The 23,943-nt window shown below is 54.0% G+C and overlaps 1 protein-coding gene across 2 annotated transcripts; it reads right to left on the minus strand.

The window, feature by feature from the left end:
• Positions 1 to 1,719: 1,719 nt before the first annotated feature.
• On the minus strand, positions 1,720 to 23,508 carry STRIP2 (striatin interacting protein 2). 2 transcript variants are annotated; one of them, XM_034062994.1, is made up of 21 exons: positions 23,320 to 23,508; positions 21,932 to 22,001; positions 20,474 to 20,548; positions 20,266 to 20,400; positions 19,982 to 20,102; positions 19,294 to 19,362; positions 19,102 to 19,208; positions 18,890 to 19,017; positions 18,141 to 18,335; positions 16,905 to 17,128; positions 15,706 to 15,771; positions 15,059 to 15,122; positions 14,020 to 14,091; positions 13,671 to 13,745; positions 13,092 to 13,189; positions 12,549 to 12,675; positions 10,957 to 11,057; positions 9,490 to 9,556; positions 6,261 to 6,365; positions 5,241 to 5,445; positions 1,720 to 2,336 (listed from the first exon to the last, which is right to left on the minus strand). In XM_034062994.1, exons 1-21 carry the CDS (start codon positions 23,506 to 23,508, stop codon positions 2,086 to 2,088), a joined length of 2,544 nt encoding a protein of 847 aa, XP_033918885.1. In that variant the 3' UTR covers positions 1,720 to 2,085. The 2 variants fall into 2 exon arrangements, with proteins under 2 accessions (XP_033918885.1, XP_033918886.1); XM_034062995.1 differs by lacking the exons at positions 21,932 to 22,001; positions 23,320 to 23,508 and having other exon boundaries at positions 2,254 to 2,340; positions 20,266 to 20,515.
• Positions 23,509 to 23,943: the final 435 nt, after the last annotated feature.

Raw genomic sequence — 23,943 nt, forward strand, 5'->3', positions numbered from 1 at the left:
TATGTTGTCTGCTATAAATATAGTGGGAAAGAGACATATGAAGGGGAAAAAAGGGTCGAGCCAGTTACCAAGGGGTTTGCTAAGTTTCTGAGTCTTTCATCATTCATTCATTCATTCATTCATTCATTCATTCCCTTTTCCTCTTGAAGAAACACCTCCATGACCTCCATTTATTAACAGGATTTGGATATACTGATGGCACTTCCTTTACATTCACTTGGTTGTTGGGCACTTAGATTGTTTTCTAAGTCACCAGAGGATACCAGAGGAGTCAGTCCAACCCTAACTATTCTATGCTTCTATAAGGAAACAAGGAACCAACAGTGCTGGAGGGGTGTCCCCTGTGCCAGGATGCATGAGAGCACACAGGGATACTGCTACATTCCCAGGGCCCTGGCCTAAGGGGGAAATCACACATTCGGTAGGAAAATAGGAGACAAAAACATCACAGAGACAATCCCAAACATTCCAGCTATTCCTGGGCTCTGGACACTACAACATGCTGAAAATCACAGTAGTTATACTGTGCTTCTGCTACTCCATTACTTCACAGACCCGTCAGGTGGCTGCCATCCTTACCTGGGCTTTGCTGGTTTACTTCTCTTTCTTTAATCCTGACTTCATTTACTCCCAATGGGCTCTGGGGAGCAGAGGGGAATGAGTTGGTGCTGGATGTTAGGGAGCTGAAGTCGATACCAAAATGGCTTGGTTTGGGAGGGATGGTTTTGTCCTTTAGAAACACCAAAAGCAGCAAAGGAAGCACTGAAGTTAAGGCACAGGGAGAGAAAACTGAAGTAAAGGTGAGTGCTTGGGAAGCTGCTCTAATTCTGAGCAGAAGAAGCACATTTAAAGAGGGAATGGACTTACTAATGCAAAAACACCTTTTACAAATCCCATCACACAAACGTCCTCGGTTCAATTCCACAGCAATAAGCACAAATCCTGTCCTAGCAAATAGTGGTGGGGTCATCCCTTGTGTGCTCAATAGAGTGATAACTGTAGTCAAAGTGTTTGCCGGCACTGGGTTAACACACACTGCTTTGACAAAAGCCAAACTCATGGCTGGGGAGGGATGTTTGATCCAGGATTCCCTGTTCTGGACTGATAAGGTTTTGTAGAGAAAGATATAGTTTTCATAATGCCAAACTACGAAGCCAAACCTCTCATTTCAGTGTGGCCAAGGAGAGAGGAATGTCACCCTGCTCGGTACCAAGGGCTCAACAGGTCAGTCCACAGGCAATTGTGCTTCCAAAACCCTGGAAACCCAATATTGGAGTGGTAATCCTTCAAGAACAACCAGGTGGAAAGAAATGTGGTAATCAGCCTCTAGCCTAACACTGCACAACTACCTGATCCTTTCACTCTGATCCACATGGCACGTGAATGGAATGGTGGAGGGAGGTGGAGCAGTGAAAAGGTGATGGATCACTATGAATGATGCAGAGACTGTGGGCTGTGGAAGCACAGCTCTGTACATCAGGTTGTGTAATCCCAGCTGCAGCAATGCCAGACTGGGGCTGCAAAGCAATGTCACCTCCTTTGGCCATGTCAGCCTCTGACTGAGACTTGCAGACAGCACCGTGCCTTATTTTCAGCTTCATTAGGGACCAGAGCAAGGCTGCTCATGGTTTGGGTGTCTGAAGCACGTCAGCAGGCAGTGAATGAACCAAACCAAACCATGCACAGCCAGGGGCATTCAGGAGGGATGAAAACCTTCCAGAGCCGAGATGCTCTTACACCAAACTGACATGCGGGAACCAAGCTGAGCAGACCTGGGCTCTGAGCTCTCATACACTGACATCAACCTGCACTAAAGACCAGAGACGTTCACTCAACACTGCCACTAGTGTGACCCTGGAACCTGCTCCATGGCCTCTGCATGGGTCTCTGGTCTCCAAGCAGTCACAAGGAAGGGGTGACCTCCAAAAAGATGGGAATTGGAAGCTCTGGAGTAGACACAAAGAGGTTTGGTGTCTTTGGGAAGACTCTTGTTTTACCATCAAGGTCCAAAACACTCTTCCTGTCCGCAGGCTGTAGCACTCAGTCCTGTCCAAGGTGGGTCTGGGGCAGATGGAGGTGTTGCTCTCACTGGTAATGCAGCAGCTCCTCCCAGCGAATGGGCTGGGAAAACACCTCCCGCTCCAGCCACAGTTCATAGGAGTAGTGGAAGTCCTTGGGCAGCTCCAGCCTCTGTCCCAGCACACTCTGCAGGCAGTTGTCCACCGGTGCAAACTCCGAGTCCTGAGGCTTGTCGTACCTGCGGCTGTTGAAGGCTTCGATGTTGGCTCTCAGGGTGCATTCTTCCGCCTGGAAATCCCATGGTCTTGCATCAATATCTGCCTCGAAGGAGAAACAGGACCAGAGTGAAACAAAACCAAAGGGAAAAAGAACTCTGATCAGGTAGTGACAGGACAAGGGGTGATGGGTTCAGACTGAAACAGGGGAAGTTCAGGTTGGAGGAGCTGTTCCCTGTGAGGGTGCTGAGGTACATGCTCCATCCCTGGCATCCCCATTCAAGGCCAGGTTGGACAGAGCCTTGGACATGGATTAGTGTGAGGCATCCCTGCCCATGCCAGGGGCTTGGAACTGGATGATGTTAAAGGTCCTTTCCTTTCTATGACCGTTCTGTGAGTCTGTGATTCTATCAAAAGAAAGGTTGAAGATTTTAGAGCAACCACATGAATTGACCAAAGCATTAGCCAATTATTCCTCATTATTATTCCTAATCATTCCCATCTTGTATACATTATAATTTAAGGTGTTTCAATGCAATATGTTACAATCACTTGTAAATTAAGCAGTCGGAAAGCTTCCTATAGAAATGCAATTATTCCTGCTCTGCTTTAAGTACTCTCTATCATTACCAACCTCTTGCTTTTTGCACCACTATTCCTGAAAATCTCCATAAATGTCTGAAGCAGAGATTGGGATTTAATGCTAAAACCTCATTATGAGCTACTGACAACGCATTTTGCTTAGATTTGGACAAGGAGAGCTATGCATGATGCTGACAAGCTGATAACTGCCTGCAATAGGCACAACGCCTTCAACCTGTACCGTTATGTACCTATGTAACATGGAAACAACATTAGTATTTCCAAAGCTGCCTTCCGGAGCTCTAAATCCATATGGAACAGCCCTTTGCTCCATAAAGGCTCAGTAGATTCATTGGCAAAGCTCAGCCACACTCAAGGGAGGGGAAGGTCTGAGCTGAATCCAGGTATAAAGAAACACTCCAGGAAGGACCCTTCCAGCTGGTGCCTCCGAGAGCCAAGTGCTTCCCTGGCAGTGTCCATGCAGTGAACTGTGCAGCTGGGTGCTGCCTTCTGCTGGGGATCAACTGGAGCACTTTATCCTTTGCATCTGCCTTAAAATCCCATTATTCCCACTATTGCCATGTAAATTCTGTTGCTCAGGCAAACCCTTGCTCCAGGGCAGCTGACGTGGGTAAGTCTTCTCCTGCTGCTTTGGCACATGGACAGCTCAAGCTATTTAAGTCACACAAGGCAGGTGGTATCCCATAGCTGTATCCTGTTAGTGGCAAAAAGAAGCCCTTCTGCTGTGCTGTATCCTACAGGGAGCCACCAGCATGTGAGAAAGGCAGGACAGAAATCCCAGTAAAAGGATAGAAAGGAAGTCCCCAGACATAGAATCCCAGACTGGTTTGGGTTGAAGGGACCTTAAAGCTCCTCCAGCTCCAACCCCTGCCACAGGCAGGGACCCCTTCCACTGGAGCAGCTGCTCCAAGCCCCTGTGTCCAACCTGGCCTTGAACACTGCCAGGGATGGGGCAGCCACAGCTTCTCTGGGCACCCTGTGCCAGCGCCTCAGCACCCTCACAGGGAACAGCTTCTGCCTAAGAGCTCAGCTCAGTCTCCCCTCTCTTGGGCAGGTTCAAGCCATTCCCCTTGGCCTGTCCCTGCAGGCCCTGATGCAGAATTCCTCTCTGGAATCTCCAGAGTCAGTCCCTTCATGTGGGAACTCCACCATTCTTAAAGTGAAATTAAAACCATTAAGTCTCATGTTTAACTCTTCTGTATTAATGTCACAGTGGTATCCTCAGTACCAAAAGCACAGAGGGTTTCAACCATGGATTTCTGTCTTTTACAGTTGAACACCTTAACATAGTGCTTGTCTCTCTCATAAAGAAGATATTAGGCTTTTACTTGTGCTTGCTTTTGAAGCAGGAATGCTGCCCAAGTTTTCTACTTAATCCTTATGAAGTAGGAGGTACAGAGCAGAAATGTAGGTCTGTCTTATTGAGGTAAAAAGGTATTTTAATACTTTCTATTCCTGTCTTATAGAATCATACAATAGGGTTGGAAAGGACCTTAAGATCATCCAGTTCCAACCCCCCTGCCATGGGCAGGGACACCTCACACTAAACCATAGCACCCAAGGCTCTGTCCAACCTGGCCTTGAACACTGCCAGGGATGGAGCATTCACAGCCTCCCTGGGCAACCCATTCCAGTGCCTCACCACCCTCGCAGTAAAAATTTCTTCCTTATATCCAATCTAAACTTCCCCTGTTTAAGTTTCAACCCGTTACCCCTTGTCCTATCACTACAGTCCCTAATGAATAGTCCCTCCCCAGCATCCCTGTAGGCCCCCTTCAGATACTGGAAGCTGCTCTGAGGTCTCCATGCAGCCTTCTCTTAAGTTTGGGTCTGCTGCTGCAGCAGCTGGGTGTATCTACATGGGAACACAAGTACGTGGTCTGGTGCATCCCATGGATTAACACATGAGGAACATCAGAAACTGCATCAAAACCCACAGCTTTAGACTAGAGCTGTTTAAACAGACCAGCACATCTAGGCTGAGCACGAGGATTCCGAGTACCCACAGTGCTGGGAAACAAACTGTTGTTTCTCAGGGGTGATGTGCAGAGCCATCAGACCGATTATCACCTCATGACCATCCTAAACACACTCCTGTGGTGGGAATACCAACATCATTTAGCATCTTGATGGCCAAAGTGAGTTGGGAATGCAAAAAGCACAGGCATGCACTTGGTAGAAACTCATCTTGGAGACCCAAGCTGACCGTGTCCATCCCAATCTGATTATTCCCTATCTGATTTGTTCCCTCCTGATGGTGCTGAAAGGTACCTTAAAGCTTCAGAAATCAATGTCCAACATTGACCCAAACAAGTTTATGGATCCAAACCATATCAACCCCCCCCCCCATGGGATGCGATTGCAGCTCCACATGCAGGAGGGATGCTCCCCAGCACTACTCACCATTGCCATAAGCCCAGTCATCGTTCATGCGGTGCCGCACCTTCTGGTAGATGGCTGACATGGTTTTCATGTTGCTCTTCCTCCACTGGCGGCCCAGGTATTTGGTCTGGATCTTCAGCAGCTTGAGGACATAGAGCTGCATCATGGCCTGCTTCACCTTCAGGGCTCGCTTCAGTATCGGGGCTGACTTGAAGACAACCAGCATCTGTCAAGGAATCAGCACAGGTTGATGCAGTGTGTTCAAGGAAGCCATGTGAGCACTGCCTGGGAGGCTTTGGGCACCAACACCTGGGACACAAATGGTCCAAACACCCAGCAGGAAGAACAGGAGGGTTCAACATGGTCAGAGGGTTGAGCAGCTTTGCTCTGGAGCCAGGCTGAGAGAGCTGGGCTGGGGCAGCCTGGACAAGAGAAGGCTCCTGAAGGGGAGACCCCAGAGCAGCTCCAGTGCCTAAAGGGGCTGCAGGAAAGCTGGAGAGGGGCTTGGGACAAGGGCCTGTAGGGACAGGCCAAGGGGAATGGCTTGAACCTGCCCAAGAGAGGGGAGACTGAGCTGAGCTCTTAGGCAGAAGCTGTTCCCTGTGAGGGTGCTGAGGCGCTGGCACAGGGTGCCCAGAGAAGCTGTGGCTGCCCCATCCCTGGCAGTGCTCAAGGCCAGGTTGGACACAGGGGCTTGGAGCAGCTGCTCCAGTGGAAGGGGTCCCTGCCTGTGGCAGGGGTTGGAGCTGGAGGAGCTTTAAGGTCCCTTCCAAACCATCCTGGGATTCCATAAACATAACCAACATTTGCTGCCTGCAGCTTATGGGTCATAGAAATCAGTGTTATTTGCAGACAAAAACCTACTTCTGCATTTATAGCTCAGTCTGCGACAGAAAACTGAGCGCAGAATGAAGCAGCAGAAGCTGCATCACTGCCAGCCCAAGCTCTCAGCAGGGAGGCTGTGCTGAACCCACAGCATAGAGCCAGGCCACGCTGGAGGTTCAACACTGGCAGCACGCAGCAGGTCGGACATCCCCTCACCATCGTCCTCGAGTGCTTCCACTTGGTCAGCTTGTTGAGGATCCTCAGCAGGTTAATGCAGGAGAAGAGGTTTCTCCAGCAGAACTGGTTGTTGTCTCCAGCTTCCTGCAAGAGAAGGAAGAGCTTAACCCTAGCACAGGGTTCAACAGCACTGCAATGGAGATGCCCTTGTGCAGATAGCCTTCCTTTTCCCTGCCTGCACAAGTGTTGTTTCTGCTGGAGGTGAGCAGAGGAGCTGCCTCCTCACTTGGCTCCTCATCAGGCTGCTGACAAGCCAGGAGATCCCAGGGAAACCCATTCAGAAAGGCTGGGATGCGACCAGCGTTCTGAGTCAGAGCTCAGCTAAGTCACATTATCCCAGCATGGGAAACCTCCATTGTGGGCCATTTGGATTCCTTGTTTACAGCCACAGAGCACATTACAGCGCTCCCCATTGCTCAGAGAGCAGGTTTGGTCACTTATACAGCATTCAGTCCTGAATCACCACATGCTTTATGGGCATATTACAGCCAAACAGAAGGGAATCACACAACCACACAGGGTGACGCAGCAGGGGCTGCAGCAGGACAAGGCTTTGCTGTACCAAAGATCCTCTCCAGCTTGCAGGCAGCTGATGCATTGCTTTAAGCATCAGTTTAATAGAAGCATCCCAAGCTGCAGCTTGTATCCACAGTGCCTGTGAGCAGCAATTCCACCCCTGCAGTAATTCACTTTATGTCTGAACAGTGCCGAGCACAGCACAAGTGTCCCACAAAGCATCTCTTTGGGGATGAGGCTGGAAACAAGTGACAGCAAGCTCCAGCCTTAACAACGCATGGCAAAAGGGCAGCCTGATGATCCACATTGATCCACAATGATCCACATTGTGGGCATCCTCTGACCCTTCTGTCAGTGTCAGACCCAGCTTTGAAAGGTGATTTAGCCAATGCCAGCCTCACACCTTTGTTCTTCAGCACCAAACCATCACTCCAGTAGGCTGGACAAATGCCTTTGTACATACAATGTTTAGAGGCAAACTAAGGCAGAGGCACTTCTTGTTCACTTAATGCTTGGGCCTGGCAAAAGCCATGCTGAGCAAACCCCTTCCTGCCAGTGGAGGCTGTGCTGGGGCTGGAGGCTCATGGATGCTGCACAGGGCCCTGGGGCTGCCAGCTCCGGAGCAGGGGCTCTGCAGGTTCATACCTGTGCCCAGTCCTGATCTGCTCCCTCTGCACCAAGGAGTTTTCCAACCAGACCCCAGGAGAACAAATGAATTCCCACCTCATGGGCCACTGGGTTTACTTTTGTCCCCCGTGTCATGTTGTCTCTATAGCTTCAGGTAAGTGAGGGTCTGTCCATCTTCTGCCTAAGAGCTCAGCTCAGTCTCCCCTCTCTTGGGCAGGTTCAAGCCATTCCCCTTGGCCTGTCCCTACAGGCCCTTGTCCCAAGCCCCTCTCCAGCTTTCCTGCAGCCCCTTTAGGCACTGGAGCTGCTCTGGGGTCTCCCCTTCAGGAGCCTTCTCTTGTCCAGGCTGCCCCAGCCCAGCTCTCTCAGCCTGTTTTAACCATCTTTTAGATCAGTAAGAAACACGTTACAGCTGTGATGTTAAAATCACTGCATCAGAGTGTTCTAAACCCACACCTAAAACGCTGGCTGAAGAAACACAAACATGTGCACCAGTGCATGCTCCTTCCTAACAACTCCTGCAGCATTTATGGTTTCCCTTCCCTCTGATCCTCCTCCCTCTTAACTCCAGAGCTTGTCCTTGCTTTATGTTTAACTTCAAATGCCTATTACATCCTTACAGTCGTGGGTGTCCTCCCAAAGATGGACACAGGAGGTAAAATTCAAGTTGGCTTCTGCATATTTCCTACTAAAATCCGTCTCCCATGAGGCTGATACCTCCATGAGGTGATGAGGCACTGCCCATTAACGCCACAGCTCCCAGACTGGGAGCTAGGCCCTGCTGGGAAGGGATAACTGGGAAGCTTAGTTTGCCGACTGTGAGCGTGGGGCACCGGAGCACGCTGCCTGTGTCACTAGATGTCCCCATCGGGCCGGGAGAGGAGCAGGAGCCCGGGCAGGACACGGAGCCCCAGCATGGAGCAGCACAGAACCCACTGACCCCTGTGGTAGGGAGGGAGGTGATGTCCAGGAGCTCCCAAAGGGAGGCAGGAAGCGCAGGGGGGAGGAACCAGCTCCCTGCCCATGTGTGAGGATGCACTGGAGCTGTGGCTGCCCCATCCCTGGCAGTGCTCAAGGCCAGGTTGGACACAGGGGCTTGGAGCAGCTGCTCCAGGGGAAGGGGTCCCTGCCTGTGGCAGGGGTTGGAACTGGAGGAGCTTTAAGGTCCCTTCCAACCCAAACCATTCCATGGTCCCACACCTGTCCACAGCCACAACAGGGGTTTAAAGTTGATGTGACATAATCAGCTCAGAGCAGGGATTTGCATCACAGCAGCACATCAGAACTGCTGTGGCTACAGATCCAAGGAAACCAGTTTGGCTCTGCTGGCTGAGCTCTGCCTTGAAGGGATTCAAGAGTAACTTTGTAGGAACAAGGGAAAATCACTTATTTTAATGATGTCAGCCCTTACACTGTGAATGAAAACAACACAAGCTTAAGCTGTTAGCAGCCAGGCAAGATGAGAGCATCCCTGTAGAGACTGGCTTGGGTCAGGCTCTTTCTGCATCATTTATGGTCTCACTTCCCTCTGCTCCCTCTCCCCATTAACCCCAAAGCTTGTCCTGGCTCTGCTCCCTCAAGTGCACCCTTCCCTGCCCTTGAATCACTGCAAGTAGGAACCTGCCAGCATCAATATCTCCTCTGTGGTGCGTGTATCCACACAGCCCATTGCGCTGGACAGTGTCCATAACACTCAGGCTCTTCTCTATAACCCTCACGCTCCTCTCCATAGGGAATGTGGTTCATTCCTTAATCTGCTGGCCTCTTAGGAGCACTCACAGCAATTTAAACCTGGGAGGCAATGGCCTCTGGGCAAATCCTTTTAAAAGCTGGCTCTCTCTTGGAGAAGCCAAAGGGGAAACTCTAAACCCAACTGTTACCTGGGGTGCAGGACACCAGCACTGCCTCCTCATCGTCAGTGATGGGAGGAATTGTCAGGTCTGGAGGGGGGAAAAGAGTCTACTTTGGGAATGTCTGGGACGATAGAAACGAGGAAGCAGAAATCCTTCCTCACCCTCCCACATACAGCAGTACGAGTTAGTAGGACCCTGTCTGTGCTGCTTACCAGGCTCTCTGCAGTGAGCTCGGGCAGATCATAGACTGTACAATGTGGATAATCCAGGACAGAGATGCTGTGGAAGATGGGAAAGAAGGGACTTGTTAAACCAGGTACACACAAAAGCAGCTCTTGATCTCCATGATTGTGCCCAGCAATGTGTAACTTCACTGGCCCTGGGGCTGGAATTGCAATGGCAGCACTGCCTTATGCAGCAAGGAGTTTGGACCGGCAGGAATCCCATCTCCACACTGGGCATGTGAAGCAGCCTGAAGCCAGTGCCATGGGTGTGCTTCCCTCTGCATTCCAACTGCACGGATGGCATCCAAATGGGCTCCCAGCCTCACCACTGCCTCAGCTTAATGGAGCATGTTGATTCCTCCTGGCTCCAATGCGCATCCTGAGTGCATTAATAGGGACTCGAAGGATTTGGATCCATTAAGACACATAGATCAGGTTTTCATATGCATATTTAACAAAAGGAAGGAAACCCAACAACAAAACAGATCTTAGGGTACAATTGAGACATCTGGTTTCCTGCAGGAGCAGTTCAACCTCCCTGCATCGGAGCATCCAGCAGCAAACCCAACCTCATTTTCCAGGTGCGGATCCTGCCTGTGCAGCCTCCATCAAGAAACAGGAGGGAGCAAAGTGCTCCTGAGCTATGTTCCCTCATCACTTAGGTGATGTGAAAGCACAGAACCAAAAGCAGAAGTTACTATTACCAAGTGAATTAATACATGTCTGTCTGGTTTTCCTGGCACACACACACACACAGCATGCAGGAGACAGACCAGGGTACACAGGCAGCTTGGAAAGCAACAAGAAGAGCATCAAAAAGCAGCAGAAAAGGATCTTTGTATCGTTCCAATAGCAACATCCCCTGCAGTGCTCCCGTCTGAGCAGGGAAATCCTACCCGGAGCTGGGGGAGAGTTCACAGAATCCCAGACTGGATCCATAGAATCCCTGAGCTGCTGCTCATGCTCTGGGGGTGCAGCACTGCCCTGCAGTAACCAAGCCAGCCCCTACACAGACTTAACATGGCCAGAAGTAAGAGGCAGTGACATCAATGTGAAATCAAGAAGCAGGAAGGATGAATTACAGGCAATAGAAAGGACCTAGAACACTCCATCCCATTCGGCCTTTAGGAAGCTGTGGCCCACAGATGCCCATTGGCACTGGGCTGCTCTCCAGGAGTCCATGTAAAGATTAAAACCAACCCCCCCTGCAGCAGGGGAGCCAGGTCTGTGTGTATTGTAATAGCAGTGAGAGAGTGGGAACCCCTTCCAGTCCTGCCCATTAAGCAGAAGGGATTTGCTCCCCTACAGCCCATTCCTGTAATGGAGAGTGTACACCCCAAAGCCATGCTGGGGACCAGAGGTCACTTGGTCCCAGCACACATGCCCATGTTAGGGTTCCTCATGCACAAAGCCTCCCTTCTCCATCACCTCCCTGTTCCCCAGGGGTGGCTGTACCTGTTTTTAGCAGTGATGTAAGACATGATGTTTTGGTTGAAGAACTTCAGGATCAGCGGGATGCAGTTGGCAAACACCAAATGTTGGGACACGTACTCAAACTGAGGAGAGAAGTGAAATGGGTCAAACGTTGGCTAGAATAACTGGGAGCATCACCTGGGAATGGAAACCCATTTCCAGCCAGGAGTAAAGGAGTCTTGGTGGTTTTCTCTAGAACCTCGCAGACCATCTGGCCCTTGCAGAAGCTGCTGTGTAAGGTTTGCAGCATGTACAGCAGCTCCCACCAGATGGAAAACTCATTCTGCAGAGAGTGGGCACACAAACTTTATGGAAGTAGTTTAGAATCCAGACTGGTTTGGGTTGGAAAGGACCTTAAAGCTCCTCCAGCTCCAACCCCTGCCACAGGCAGGGACCCCTTCCACTGGAGCAGCTGCTCCAAGCCCCTGTGTCCAACCTGGCCTTGAACACTGCCAGGGATGGGGCAGCCACAGCTTCTCTGGGCACCCTGTGCCAGCGCCTCAGCACCCTCACAGGGAACAGCTTCTGCCTTATCTCCAACCTGAACTTCCCCTGTTTCAGTTTGATCCCATTACCCCTTGTCCTATCACTTCAGTCCCTGATGAAGAGCCCCTCTCCAGCATCCTTGTAGCCCCCTTCAGACACTGGAAGCTGCTTCCAATGCTGACGGCTCACCCAAAAGTAGACACAAAAGCAGAATCAGGGGGAGAACCTCCCCAGCCTTCTCCAGCCTTAGCCACAGGCTGCAGGGTCCAGCCATGGAGGGGTGATGAGAGGAGCTGGTTTGGGACTGAAGTGAGAGAGATCAGTGAAGGCATTCAGGCACCCAGAGCCAGTGTAGGGGTGTGAAGAACTGGGGGCTTGTTTCATTTGTCCACTTCCATATGTGATGTTTATCTCTCAATATGTAATATTCAATCCCCTATAACCCTATCAATGGGCCTCCCAACACAGGTGGGTTTGCACCATGCCGAAACCTCCACAAGAAAGGTAAAACCACTAAAACCTCCTTGTTTGACCTGGAAAATGGTGGGAACTGGGCCCAGGGCCCAGCTCAAAGCCCTCCTGTGGGTGCAGTGCAGTGGGTGCCATGCAGATGAAACAGAAATCAGATGGCAGTGAGGAGCCGGTGCTGAAACTGGAGCCCAAGAACTTGATCCCACCCAGGGACCCAGGACCAGATTAGCTGACCCCATGAGGTCCTGCCCAGCTCTATTTCTGGCCACTGGAGATGGCAGAGCAAAAGGCAGCCTTGTGTAACCCCAGTCCCCTTCCCCCTCCATCAGGGAGGTCTGTGCTTGTGATAGCTCCCAAATCAGACACAGTGTTTATCCAGAAGCTGGAAAACTCCTTCCATGTGAGTGGAAACTATCCTGTCAATACACAGGCTGGGATACACTGCAGCAGGTTATCCCTACCTGCAACCCTATCCCTAACACACACCCTGACCCACAACCAGGATTCACTGCTATGGAGAGTGATCTGCAGCTCCCCATGGAAACCCATCCTGGAGAGGTCTGTTTAGAACAGGGTCCCACTGGCTTCAAGATGACTTGGTGGTGGCTGAGCCTCACCTGGTAGATGTGGTTCAGCTTGAAGTGCTTGAGGAGCAGCAGCAGCAAAGCAGAGATGCTCTTCACGATGATCTCTTTGTGTCTGTTCACGTCAATCCCCAGCTTCATGCTCTGGAGAACAGTGATGCTGGGATGGAGGGAAGAAGGCAACAGCACAGTGGGAATGGGAGCGAGGAGGACAAAGGGACTGAGAGTTCCTATTCATGTGGACAAGCTCCAAAGAAACAGGGACCTTTGTTTCCCCTTTGGATTCTCATTTCATAGAATCCCAGCCTGGTTTGGGTTGGAAGGGACCTTAAAGCCCCTCCAGTTCCAACCCCTGCCACAGGCAGGGACACCTTCCACTGGAGCAGCTGCTCCAAGCCCCTGTGTCCAACCTGGCCTTGAACACTGCCAGGGATGGGGCATTTAGCACTATCCAAACCTATCCAAAGAGCTATCCCCAGATCTGGAGCCTCCCAAACCTATTGGAAAACCCCAGTTCTCCTGCTCTGCCCAAGGCCTCGTGGCAGAGCAGGGATGGATGGTGACCATAGGACTTACGGCATCTCTTCAGGCAGCACATCTGCCAGGATGTTGATGGAGTCAGTCTTGGCTTTGGAGGTGGGAGCTGCAGCCAGGAGGATCTTCAGCAATGCTATCTGCAGGAGAGGGCAGGCAGAGAGGGATGGTCCCAGGATGGGACATTCCTTCCTTCTGCTTCCCTTGCTGGAGCCACACAATTCCAAGCCAACTCAATTGGGCTTCACCAGCCCAAGCTCTGCTCACCATGATGCACTGACTAAGCCAAGGTTCAGCCTCTCTGTTTATACCCTGCACAGCCAGGCCAGAAAGATCATCTAATTCCAGCCCCCATTCCAGCCACAGGGCAGGATTGTTCCCACTCCTCTGCAGACATCCCGTTTTCCAGCCACTGATCTATCTCCAACCATCTGACCATGTCCCTGCGTATCTGCACCCGTTGGTCCTTTGAATCACTCCTCTTGGACCCTGCTTTCCACCCAGCTCTGCTCTGGATATGCACCAGGATCCCACCATTCCAGTCCATTCAGCCCCATGAATTCACAGCTTGGCCTCATTCCCCACTCAAAAGCTCTTTGCTTATAGGAACCACGATCTTACCATGTACTGGGGGAGGTTGTACAGCATCGCTCGATACAGGACCTCACAGGGGGTTTCCTGGACTTCCTCTTCCCCCTGTAGCACAGGGAAACATGAGAAACAAGGGAAGATGGAGCTCTTCCAGCCCATACTTGGGGTATGCCAGGAGCTCCATCAACCCCAGCCCAAGGACAGGACATAGCTGCCTGCATGGAGCTCCAGGCCTTTCTCCACTGCTACAGTTGACCAAGATATGGACCTCTAGAATAAAGAGCATCCAAAGTGTGTCCTAAGGATCATGGGGACATATGGATTCCTGTGACACCTCAGAAACACACCTATCTAGTGCTGGGGTGCAGCAACTTCTTACCAGAGACATGGGGCACTTCTCCAGCTCCTCCTCGTTCTTGATCTGGATGTCTGAGATGGAAACGTATTTGTGCTGGCAAAACACATGGACAGAGGCAGAGGAACACCACAAGTGAGGGATGGGACACAGGCAGTGAGGACAACAGCTCTCACTTCACCTATATCTGAGTTAGGTGTGTGGAGGACTCATCCTTGTGTGGACATCCCTGTCCCTGTAGCCCCTCACATGATGCCTTTGGTTACTTCCACCTGCTCCTTCTAGCATCTCCCTGTAAGTAAATGGAGAGGGACAGTCTCCTCCAAAAGGCAATCCAGAGCTTAAATAGGGCCAGTAGGAACTGGAGGTGCCTCATTCCATGTGGAGAGCTCCAGGAGCCCAGGCTGGCCATGCTTCCCCTTGGGAACAGCACCAGTCTGGGTATGTATGTCCAAAACCAGTCTGTCCGCCTTCAAAGCACAATGTAAATGCTCACCAGGACACAGCAATGCTATATCCCTATATAAAGGGGAAGTCCAAGTGCTGGACAATCCACTTGGAATTGCAGTCAGGACTCAGTTTTCCTTTCTTTGCCCCAATTCCTGCAAGAAGCTCCAGAAGCTTTTCCTGGGATAATGAACTGGAAGGGATTTCCTTCCTCCCTCCAGTAACTGTGCTCCAGCCATGAGGATCCCACACTGCATGTGCTGGACATCCAGCCCCTCTCAGGCTGGGTGCAGATGGACTTCCCAAGGCAGGGAGAGGAAGAGCTCAGACTGAATGAAGAGAAGACTGAATTCCCACGAAATTCCCATTTATTGTGGGCTGAGAACCTACATCCTCAGAAGCTGAAACTCCTTCTAAGTCCTGTATCCCTAACTGATGTGCATAAGACCTAGGACCTTAGTGACTTTGGCCAACGATCCCCATGGGTCTGATCCCAGCTCAGAACATCTCCTGAGTGCCAGGGAGCAAACCCAGCAGGGAATGAGCATAGAGAAGCCGACTGCTGCTCAGTGAGGGGTTTTGGGCCCCTGCACCATGCATGGAGCCACCATCTCACCTGCTTCAGGGTCTTCACACTCTCATGGATGGGCCGTGGGAGCCCTATGAGGGTCTCAGTGTCTCTGTGGAGGAGGAAAACAGTAAATCCAAGGCTGGGAAGGGGATCTGTGTTCAAACACATCCATGACAGGGTGAAAGAGGGAGCCTGGAGTCTATTGAACACATCCCACATGGGTCAGGGGCTGGGAGAGGTGGCTGGAGCTGCCCAACCTCCTCCCAGCAAAGCCTGCACGAGAGAAGAGGACATCAGGGTGAAGAACTGGGCTGAAATGAGGTCTCTGCACAGAGACCCACCAAGGGCCACACCAGGATGATCCCATGCATTCAAACTGGGGCAACTGCCCTGGGTACCAGATTGTCCAGACCCCCTCACACATCAAACGGGTCCCAGGCTTGGGCCAGGATTCACCTGTTCTGGGCCAGGTCTCATTTGTAACAGCAAGAGGTGCTTGGGGAGCAGCATCTCCAACAACACGTTTCTATAGCCCTGAGTGCATTGGTGCAGTGAACCCAGCTCTGCCCCATCCCACCCGTGCCCTGGGCTGGTTGAGGACATAAACCCTATGTGGACACCTCTCCCCAGTCAAACTGCTCTGATGGGAGCCATGGGACAGACTCAGCTGGACCCACACGTGAAACACTCACTGGCCCAGCGTGAATCCGATGAATTTGTTCCTGCTGGATTCCAGGAAGTGCTCGATGTCCTTCTGTCTGATGGAGCAGCAGAGGAACAAACACAGGGAGAAGGTTGGACTTGGAGCACATCACAGCTACACTGCTCAGAAAGGACAGTGTGGGGCCAGCAACAGCCTTGCAGCTGTCAAGGATTCATTTCTACAGGTCTTAATAGCAGTGGCACAGAACCCCCATTGCTCTCATAGGCTGGGATCAACATGAACCGAAACCAGTTGTGTTTGGTGTGCAACCCAATGGGAGCTGCAAGTAGATGGAGAGGAGCTCTCTACCACCAGCTCCTTCTAATGCACTCCCTGTACTCCTGGCACACAGAATGAGCCAGGTTGGAAAACACCTTTAAGACCCCTGAATCCAAGCTGAATCCAAGCTGAATCCAAGCTGAATCCAAGCTGCCTCCACCGCATCCATCTGCAACAGCATCTGCTCCCTCAGAGGGACCAAATGTTGTCCCTGCAGTGTGGGCACCGCACACCTTGAGCATCATCCAGAACCAGCACCACAAGCACTCAGCACCACAGGCAGGACATGAAGCAAGAGCCAAGGCTCCCATAGGCAGAGAGAACCCAGCTGGCTTCAGGCACCATGGAATGACACACGGAGACCCAGGTGGGACACCAGCTCCTGCTGTGTCCATGCGAGCAGTGCTCTGGATGGGCAGCCTTAACCCTGGCACTGCTCCCACAGCAGAAAGATGCTTTTGTGTTAAAGATATTGGATTAAATCCAGGGTTTGGATCAACAGCAAAAAGGCTCACTTGGATTAGAGGGAAAGGGGCAGAGGTTGGCACCTCCTTTTCCTAATGCTCCCCCATACCATGTGCAGCAGGATTGGTCTTAGGAAGGGAAAGCACCTCAACAGGCAGGAGGCAATGAATGCCCTGCACCACTTCCCATGATGATTAGTCCAGAGCTTTGCCCCACCATGATCCACTGGTGCCAGCTGGGAAAGCTGACCTGCTCCCATAGCACTGCAGCACAAGCCCCTTCCCAGTACCACTGGGATGTCCAAGGTGGGATCACCTCTTAATGCAGGGAGGAGCTCAGCCAATCCCAGTCCTCAAAGGCCCAACTGAGACAAATGGAACCACCTCATTCCCATTGGCACAGGCTGCAAGGAGCCCTGGGGCAGGAGGACACCAGAGGCTTTACCTGACTTTGGGGGCCCAGGGCAGCCCTTTGGGGAATGAGACCCTGTCAAGAGGCAGGCGCTGGGCTGGCACTGCAGGGATAACCGCATCCCGCTCCATCAGGTCCAGCTCGGCCTCCAGCCCACTGTCCACATCCTCATTCTCCTCTTCATCCACTCCTGCTTCATCGTTCTTGAAGGGGTCTCTCTCGTTGTACATGTCCAGGCTGTCCTGCTTCACCAGGGGCTGCAGCACCAGTGGAAGGAGAGGTTCAAGCCACTCCATGGGTTTTATTTCCCTGCCAGCTGATTCCATACGGGAAGGACCAAGCTCCCAGATGAGGTTTCCCTCCTAGCTCTTGTCTGCACAAGGAACAACCCTCTCTGTACCTCTAACATTGCTGTTCTAAGAGGTGTGACCCCGTTTTCCATCTGAACATCTGTATCTACCATCCAACATCTCTCCCTAGCAAGAGATTTTCACCCTCACATCACAGCACAGCAGCTCAGAGTGGGGCTAAATAAAGATGAGCCTGCTGGGAGCAGTTTGCTCCTTGGTGCTTATCAGCCTTTTGCCATAAGGTCAGGACATCCTCTTGCTTCCTCTGCATCAACAGCATCCCAGGACTGATCGGGTGCAACTGAACCTGGGTGATGAGAAGCTCCCCATGACCCAGCTTCAGTGTGAGCTCAGAGCCTAGACCCCCCCATGTGCTGGGCTGCACCCCCAGGGCATGAGCAGCAGCTCAGGGAGGGGATCCTGCCCCTCTGCTGTGCTCTGGGGAGACCCCAGAGCAGCTCCAGTGCCTAAAGGGGCTGCAGGAAAGCTGGAGAGGGGCTTGGGACAAGGGCCTGTAGGGACAGGCCAAGGGGAATGGCTTGAACCTGCCCAAGAGAGGGGAGACTGAACTGAGCTCTTAGGCAGAAGCTGTTCCCTGGGAGGGTGCTGAGGCGCTGGCACAGGGTGCCCAGAGAAGCTGTGGCTGCCCCATCCCTGGCAGTGTTCAAGGCCAGGTTGGACACAGGGGCTTGGAGCAGCTGCTCCAGTGGAAGGGGTCCCTGCCTGTGGCAGGGGTTGGAACTGGAGGAGCTTTAAGGTCCCTTCCAATACAAACTTGTTTGGGATTCCATGAAACTGGAAACATGTGGAGGAAAGAGAACCCTGCTCCCAAGCACCAACTGACTCATCATGACCAGATGATGTTCCCCATTGTCAGCACATCCCATCCCATGCTCCAGCAGGATGTAACCGCTCTCACCCTCCGGCTGCGGTGTCCCCCACGCTTCTGCTGCTGCTGCTGCTGCTCCACCAGCTCGATGGAGCAGGAGGGAGGTGAGGCCGCACGCATGCTGCGCATCACCTGGATGCTGTCCTCGGGCAGTGGAGGCAGCCCCAGATCCTCACGCTTCCGAACCTTCAGATCCTGCAGGGCTTGGAATCCACCCAGCGTGAACTAGGGACCAATGGGAGAGGTGAGGGAGCAGGGGCAGGGACAGCACACCTGGACTGCAGAGGCCATCCGAGGACATGGATAAGCCCCCATGCTGTAGCTGAGGATGAAGACACCAGGCACTGGTTCGTGGAATCAGTAGGACCATGGAATCAATGGGACCATAGAACCAGATAGGTTGGGAAAGGCCATCAAGATCTGCCCCTGAAAGGGTCTATGCCCCATCCCTGGCAGGGTTCAAGGACACAGGGGCTTGGAGCAGCTGCTCCAGTGGAAGGGGTCCCTGCCCATGACCTTACATGATGTTAAGGTCTCTTCCTACCCAAACCATTCCATGATTCTATGATTCCAGATCATCAAGGCCAATCATTCATTCTCCACACTTCTCCCCAGCCCCACATCCCATGGCTCATCCCACCCCCATCCCAGAAGAAACTGGTGCCAGCTTCCTGTGCCATCCCAAATAACCTCATTGTGGTTGCACAGTGGGGAACATCCAAACCACATATTCCCAAACTGTCTGGTTTCTGGGAATAAAAGGAATGGTTTGCACCCACCAGCAGCACCTTCCAGAGCAGGAGCAGAACCTTCCTCATGGGGAAGTGAGGAGCGTGGCCACTGCAGAACTTGGTCACCATGGTGAAGAGCAGCAGAGCAAAGGGCTCTTCGGTGTGCACAGGGAAACCTGGTGGGGAGAGGGATGGGGTCCAGTGTGGATTCCCCATCCCCATGGATCCACCCTTAGGGCTCAATGGACACTGCAGCTCACTCAGCTCCATCCTGAAGGTCTCCCGGCAGGTTTTCCACTCAGGGGGATCCGTCTCCTGCTCCACTCGGATGTTCTCCACCATCAGGTACATGACGCTGAGCAGCACCCTATGGGGACAGCACACTGGGGGTGATGCTGCCAGCCCCATAGGGTCAGTGTGGGGTCCCCCTCGGTGTGGGGCAGAGGTGGTACCTGAGCTCCGTGCTGTCGGCCAGGGAGATGGCTGGCTTCCGCAGAGCACTGCTGCAGGCCTGGCTGTTGCTGTGGGGAAGGGGGCACGCTCAGAGCCAGCACTGCCTCTGTCTGCAGTGGGGCTGGGGCACATCCTGGTGCTCAGGGAGGAGGAGGAAGGGGAAGGAGGAGGGTGAGGAGGATGGGGAGGGAGAGGATGAAGAGCATCAGGAGGATGGGAGGAGTGTGAAGAGGATGGGGAGATGAGAAGGAAGGTGATGGGGATGGGGAGAGAGGAGAGGAGGAGGAGGGTGAAGAAGAGAGAAGAGGGTGAGGAGTATAGGGAGAAAGATGAAGAGGAGGGCGAAGAGGAAGGGAGGAGAAGGTGAGGAGGATGGGGAGAAAGGAGACCAAGGAGGAGGAGGAGGATGGAGTTAGAGGAGGGTGAGAAGGGTGAGGAGAGACAATGGAGGAGCACCAGGAGGAGGGGAGAACATGAGGAGGAGGATGAAGAGGATGGGCAGAAGAAGATGAAGAGAAAGGATGAAGAGGATGAAAGAGGATGAGGAGTACAGGGACAAAGAGGATGGAAGAAGAGGGCCAGAAGGATGGGGAGGAAGACAATGAAGAAGCAGAGGGCAAGGAGGAAGAGTGGGATGATTAAGAGGACCAGGAGGGTGAGGAGAGCAAGGGCAGGAGGGGCTCTCACTCCATCTCCATGTTGAGGAGCTCCAGGAAGGCAGTGAAGGTTCCCAGCTGGTACAGGAGGAAGCAGTTGTGCCGAGACCAGTGCAGGACATCACCTTCGTTATCACAGTCCCCAAAGACCCCTGGAGAGGCCGGAAGGGAGATGCTGGTTAGGGGAGAGCTGCCTCTGAGGAGCACATGGGAGCACCCCAGAAGGAGCTTCAATGGGAGGCATCTCCCAAGCCCCATACAAAGCCAGGCAGCAGACACACATCCACATCCAGAGCCGGGGACCATGGTCCTTACCCTGTGCCAGGTACAGGATGGCTCGTGCCACCCTGAGCCTCTTGTCCCTGTTGACCACCTCCAGCCCATCCAGCAGGCGCATGACATAGGCCCTCTGCTGAGCCCCATCCAGCTCCAGCCAGCTCCTGCCCTGCACTGGGAAAGGGACACCACAACCAGGGGTGCCCCCATGGGGGTCCCCTCGCAACCCGAGACCCCGAGATGGTACCTTGGGCATGGAAATCCTCCTCGAAGCATCTCCTGTTGCTGCTGAGCTCGGGCTCCTCAGTGTAGCTGTACAGCTCTGGTGGAGGGAGCAGATAGAGGGGACCTGGAGGAGCTTCACCCTCCTCCTCATTGCCAGGTTCCTTGTGGGACACCCAAGGAGATGTGGGGCAGGGACCTAAGCTTATCCCTGAGCCCTTCTGCAGCTCCAAAGGGCAACCTGGGGACACCCAGTGCTGCCAAACTCCTCATTATCATCCCTGTGTCCTCCTTAGAATCATGGAATCAGATGGGCTGGAAAAGCCCTTTAAGCTCATCCAGTCCAACCATTCCCAGCCCTGCCAAGGCCACCCCTAACCCATGGCACTGAGGCCTCATCTCCACGCTGTGGGCACACCTGCAGGGCCGGTGCCTGCAGCCCTGCCCTGGGCAGCCTGTTCCAATGCCTGAGCACCCTGTGGGGCAGGAATTGTTCCTCAGCTCCATCTAAACCTGCCCTGATGCAGCTTGAGGCCGTTTCCTCTTGTCCCATCCCTTGTTCCTTGGGAGCAGAGCCCAGCCCCTCCTGGCTCCATCCTCCTGGCAGGCACTTGGAGGGAGCCATCAGGTCCCCCCTGAGCCTTCTCTTCTCCATCTGACCCCCCCCAGGTCCCTCAGCCGTTCCCCATCTCTCTTGTGCTCCAGGCCCTGCACCAGCTCCATTGCCCTTCTCTGGCCCTGCTCCAGCCCCTCAAGGTCTCTCTTGTCCCCATAGTGATGATGCTTGAGCTGCATCTCCAAGGGGATTTTTAGGGGACACTTATCTGCCCCAGTTTGCACAGGGAGGCCCCACAGGAGCCCCCAGGCTCCCATTTCACATCCAGCAACTTGGGACATTTTGGGGCTGGACTTGAAGGGACCCAACACTGCTCCTGTTCCTATCAATTCCTGTACAATCCCCATAGCCCCGCAGTGCTGAGCAGCACCAGGAGGGACTGAAACGATCCCAAACCAGAGGAGGAAGCATCCCTCACAGAGCAAACCTGCTGTAGCCAGGCCAGTGAGTGCAGTCCCTACACTCCCAGCCATAAAGAACCCTTTGCTGGGGGAGCACAGGGTGACAGGGTGCTCCTGCAGTGGGAAGATATGGGATGAGGTTACGGGATGAGGATACGGGATGAGGATACGGGATGAGGATACGGGATGAGGATACAGGATAAGGATACAGGATGAGGATACAGGATGCTACACCGATAACGGGTGACACTGCCTAGCCTGGACACATCAGCCCTGCCCCATGTCCCGGTGTCCCCACATGGCCCTTGTGCTCATTCCCTCTATTAATAACCCCTCTCGCTCTATTATCACCAGCATGATAGCAGCTGACATCCATCCCCCATCCCGGGAGCCCAGCTCCCCATGGGAACTTTCCCTCCCCAGCAGACCCCTATTAATAGCAGCCCAGCACCAGAGCCCAGCTCACCTCCTAACTCAGCACCGTGGCCGTCAGCATCCCCATACTCGAACTCCAGGTTGGGACAATCCACGGAACCCTATGGAGGTTGGGAACAGCACAGGGGGGGGCTGGCACATCCCTATGGGTGTTTCGGGAGGTGGGATGGATGCCAGCGCTCCCGGCTCTGCAGGAGAGCTCCTGGAGCAGCCACTGGTGCAGGGATGATCCTGATCTGGGTCTCCAGAGCACATTTACATGAGGCTGCTTAAACCCCAGTGTGAATCTGGGAGGCGAGTGGAAAACCAGCGCTGGGCAGATCCCAGGGGAAGCAGAGGCAGGATCCAAAGCGGATCCTTGAGGGATTTCAGAGCCTTACAAACAGTCTGAGGCTGGTTGGATGCTGAAGTGCCCACGGAAACCACCCGTGCTCTGCCCTTAGCATCCCAGATCCAGCAGCTTTCCAGCCCGTTTGAATCATGGAATGGTTTGGGTTGGAAGGGACCTTAAAGCTCCTCCAGCTCCAACCCCAGCCACAAGCAGGGACCCCTTCCACTGGAGCGTGAAGCGTGTTGTGGATCTCCCCCCTCTTCCCTGCGGATGAGGAACTGGAGCATGAAACTTCACCGGAGGATGAAGCGGGGCCGGGAGCAGCCGCAGCACCGGGAGCACAGCAATGGATTAGCATCATTCCTCAGCCTGAATCCCTGCATCCCCCCGGGCAGCCGGGAGCGATGCGCATCGGCCCCATTGCTATAGATGAGCCCGGAGGATACCCGGCTCCGGCTCCGGCTCCGGCTCCGGCTCGCTCGGAAGCGCTGGTTTCTGATCCCGGACCCACAGGGAGGCTCCGGGAGCTGAAGCCGATGAGGAATTTGGTGCTAATCCGCTCTGAGAGGCTGAGCCAGGGAAAACAACCCCCGAATTCCCAGGCAGGGCGCAGGGAAATGGGATCCTCTATGGGGGAGCCCCTCGGCCCGCTGCGGGGGCAGCATCTCCGCATCCCTGCGCCCTCACGGTACCCGGAGCATCAGCCCTGGGCTTGGATCCTCAGGACCAGAGCCCGATCCTGCTTCCCCAGCCGGAGCGGGGCAGGGGCAGGGAGCAGCGGGGCCGGAGGGATGAAGGCTGCTGGGGACCCCAGACCCTGCAGGACCTGCTGGGACCCCAAACCCTGGCAGTGGGGCAGGGAGGTGCCTGTGAGAGGGGCAGCCCCCCGGGGACCCCCACTCGGGACTGGGGACCCCTCCGCACCCCCCGGGAACCCCTTAACCCTGGACCGGGCTTCTTCCAACCACGGCAACGCAGGGACCCCAGACCCGAGGCAGGGACCCGAGCACTGAGCCGGGACCCTCCGCACCCCTCCGGATCAGCGCCTGCAGGACCCCAGGGGTGGCACCGCCGGCTCCAGCCCTTACCTCGGACTCCTTGCGCTGGCTCCTGAAGAGATCCCGGCTCCGGGGCTGGGGCTGGGGTTGGGGCTGGGGATGGGGTTGGGGTTGGAGCTGGGGCTGGGGATGGGGTTGGGGTTGGGGCTGGGGCTGGGGTTGGGGTTGGGGCTGGGCCGGCAGAGCCCTGCCCGGGGCTGCGCCTCCCGCAGCCTCCATCCGCCGCAGCGCCACCGAGCACGTGTGGGACGGAACCCGGCGCCCAGGCCACGCCCCCCGCCACGCCTATTGGTCAGCAGCGACAGGGGGCGGGGCTTGAGGACACACCCCCGGCTCGCCATTGGGCGAGGGGCGGGGCCAGATGGGCCTTGGGGAGGGAGTCCATGGGGTACTGGGATGGGGGGTGCTGGGAATAGGGGGATTTGGGGTGGGAATGTGGGGTGCATGTGGAGGTGACAGGTTTTGGGGGGTCTATGGGGTGTCTGTGGTCATGGGGTGTCCCTAGGGGTGCTGGGAGCAAGGAATGCAACAAAGGGGGGTTATGGGGTGTCCTTAGGGATGATGGAAACAGGGGGGTCCCATGGAGCGTGAGCGGTGTCCCTAGGGGTGATGGGCTGGGGATTATGGGGGTGGTGGATGTAAGAACAGCCCATG

Source organism: Melopsittacus undulatus, chromosome 5 (genome assembly GCF_012275295.1).
Source record: "Melopsittacus undulatus isolate bMelUnd1 chromosome 5, bMelUnd1.mat.Z, whole genome shotgun sequence".
In the NCBI taxonomy this organism is placed as follows: domain Eukaryota; kingdom Metazoa; phylum Chordata; class Aves; order Psittaciformes; family Psittaculidae; genus Melopsittacus; species Melopsittacus undulatus.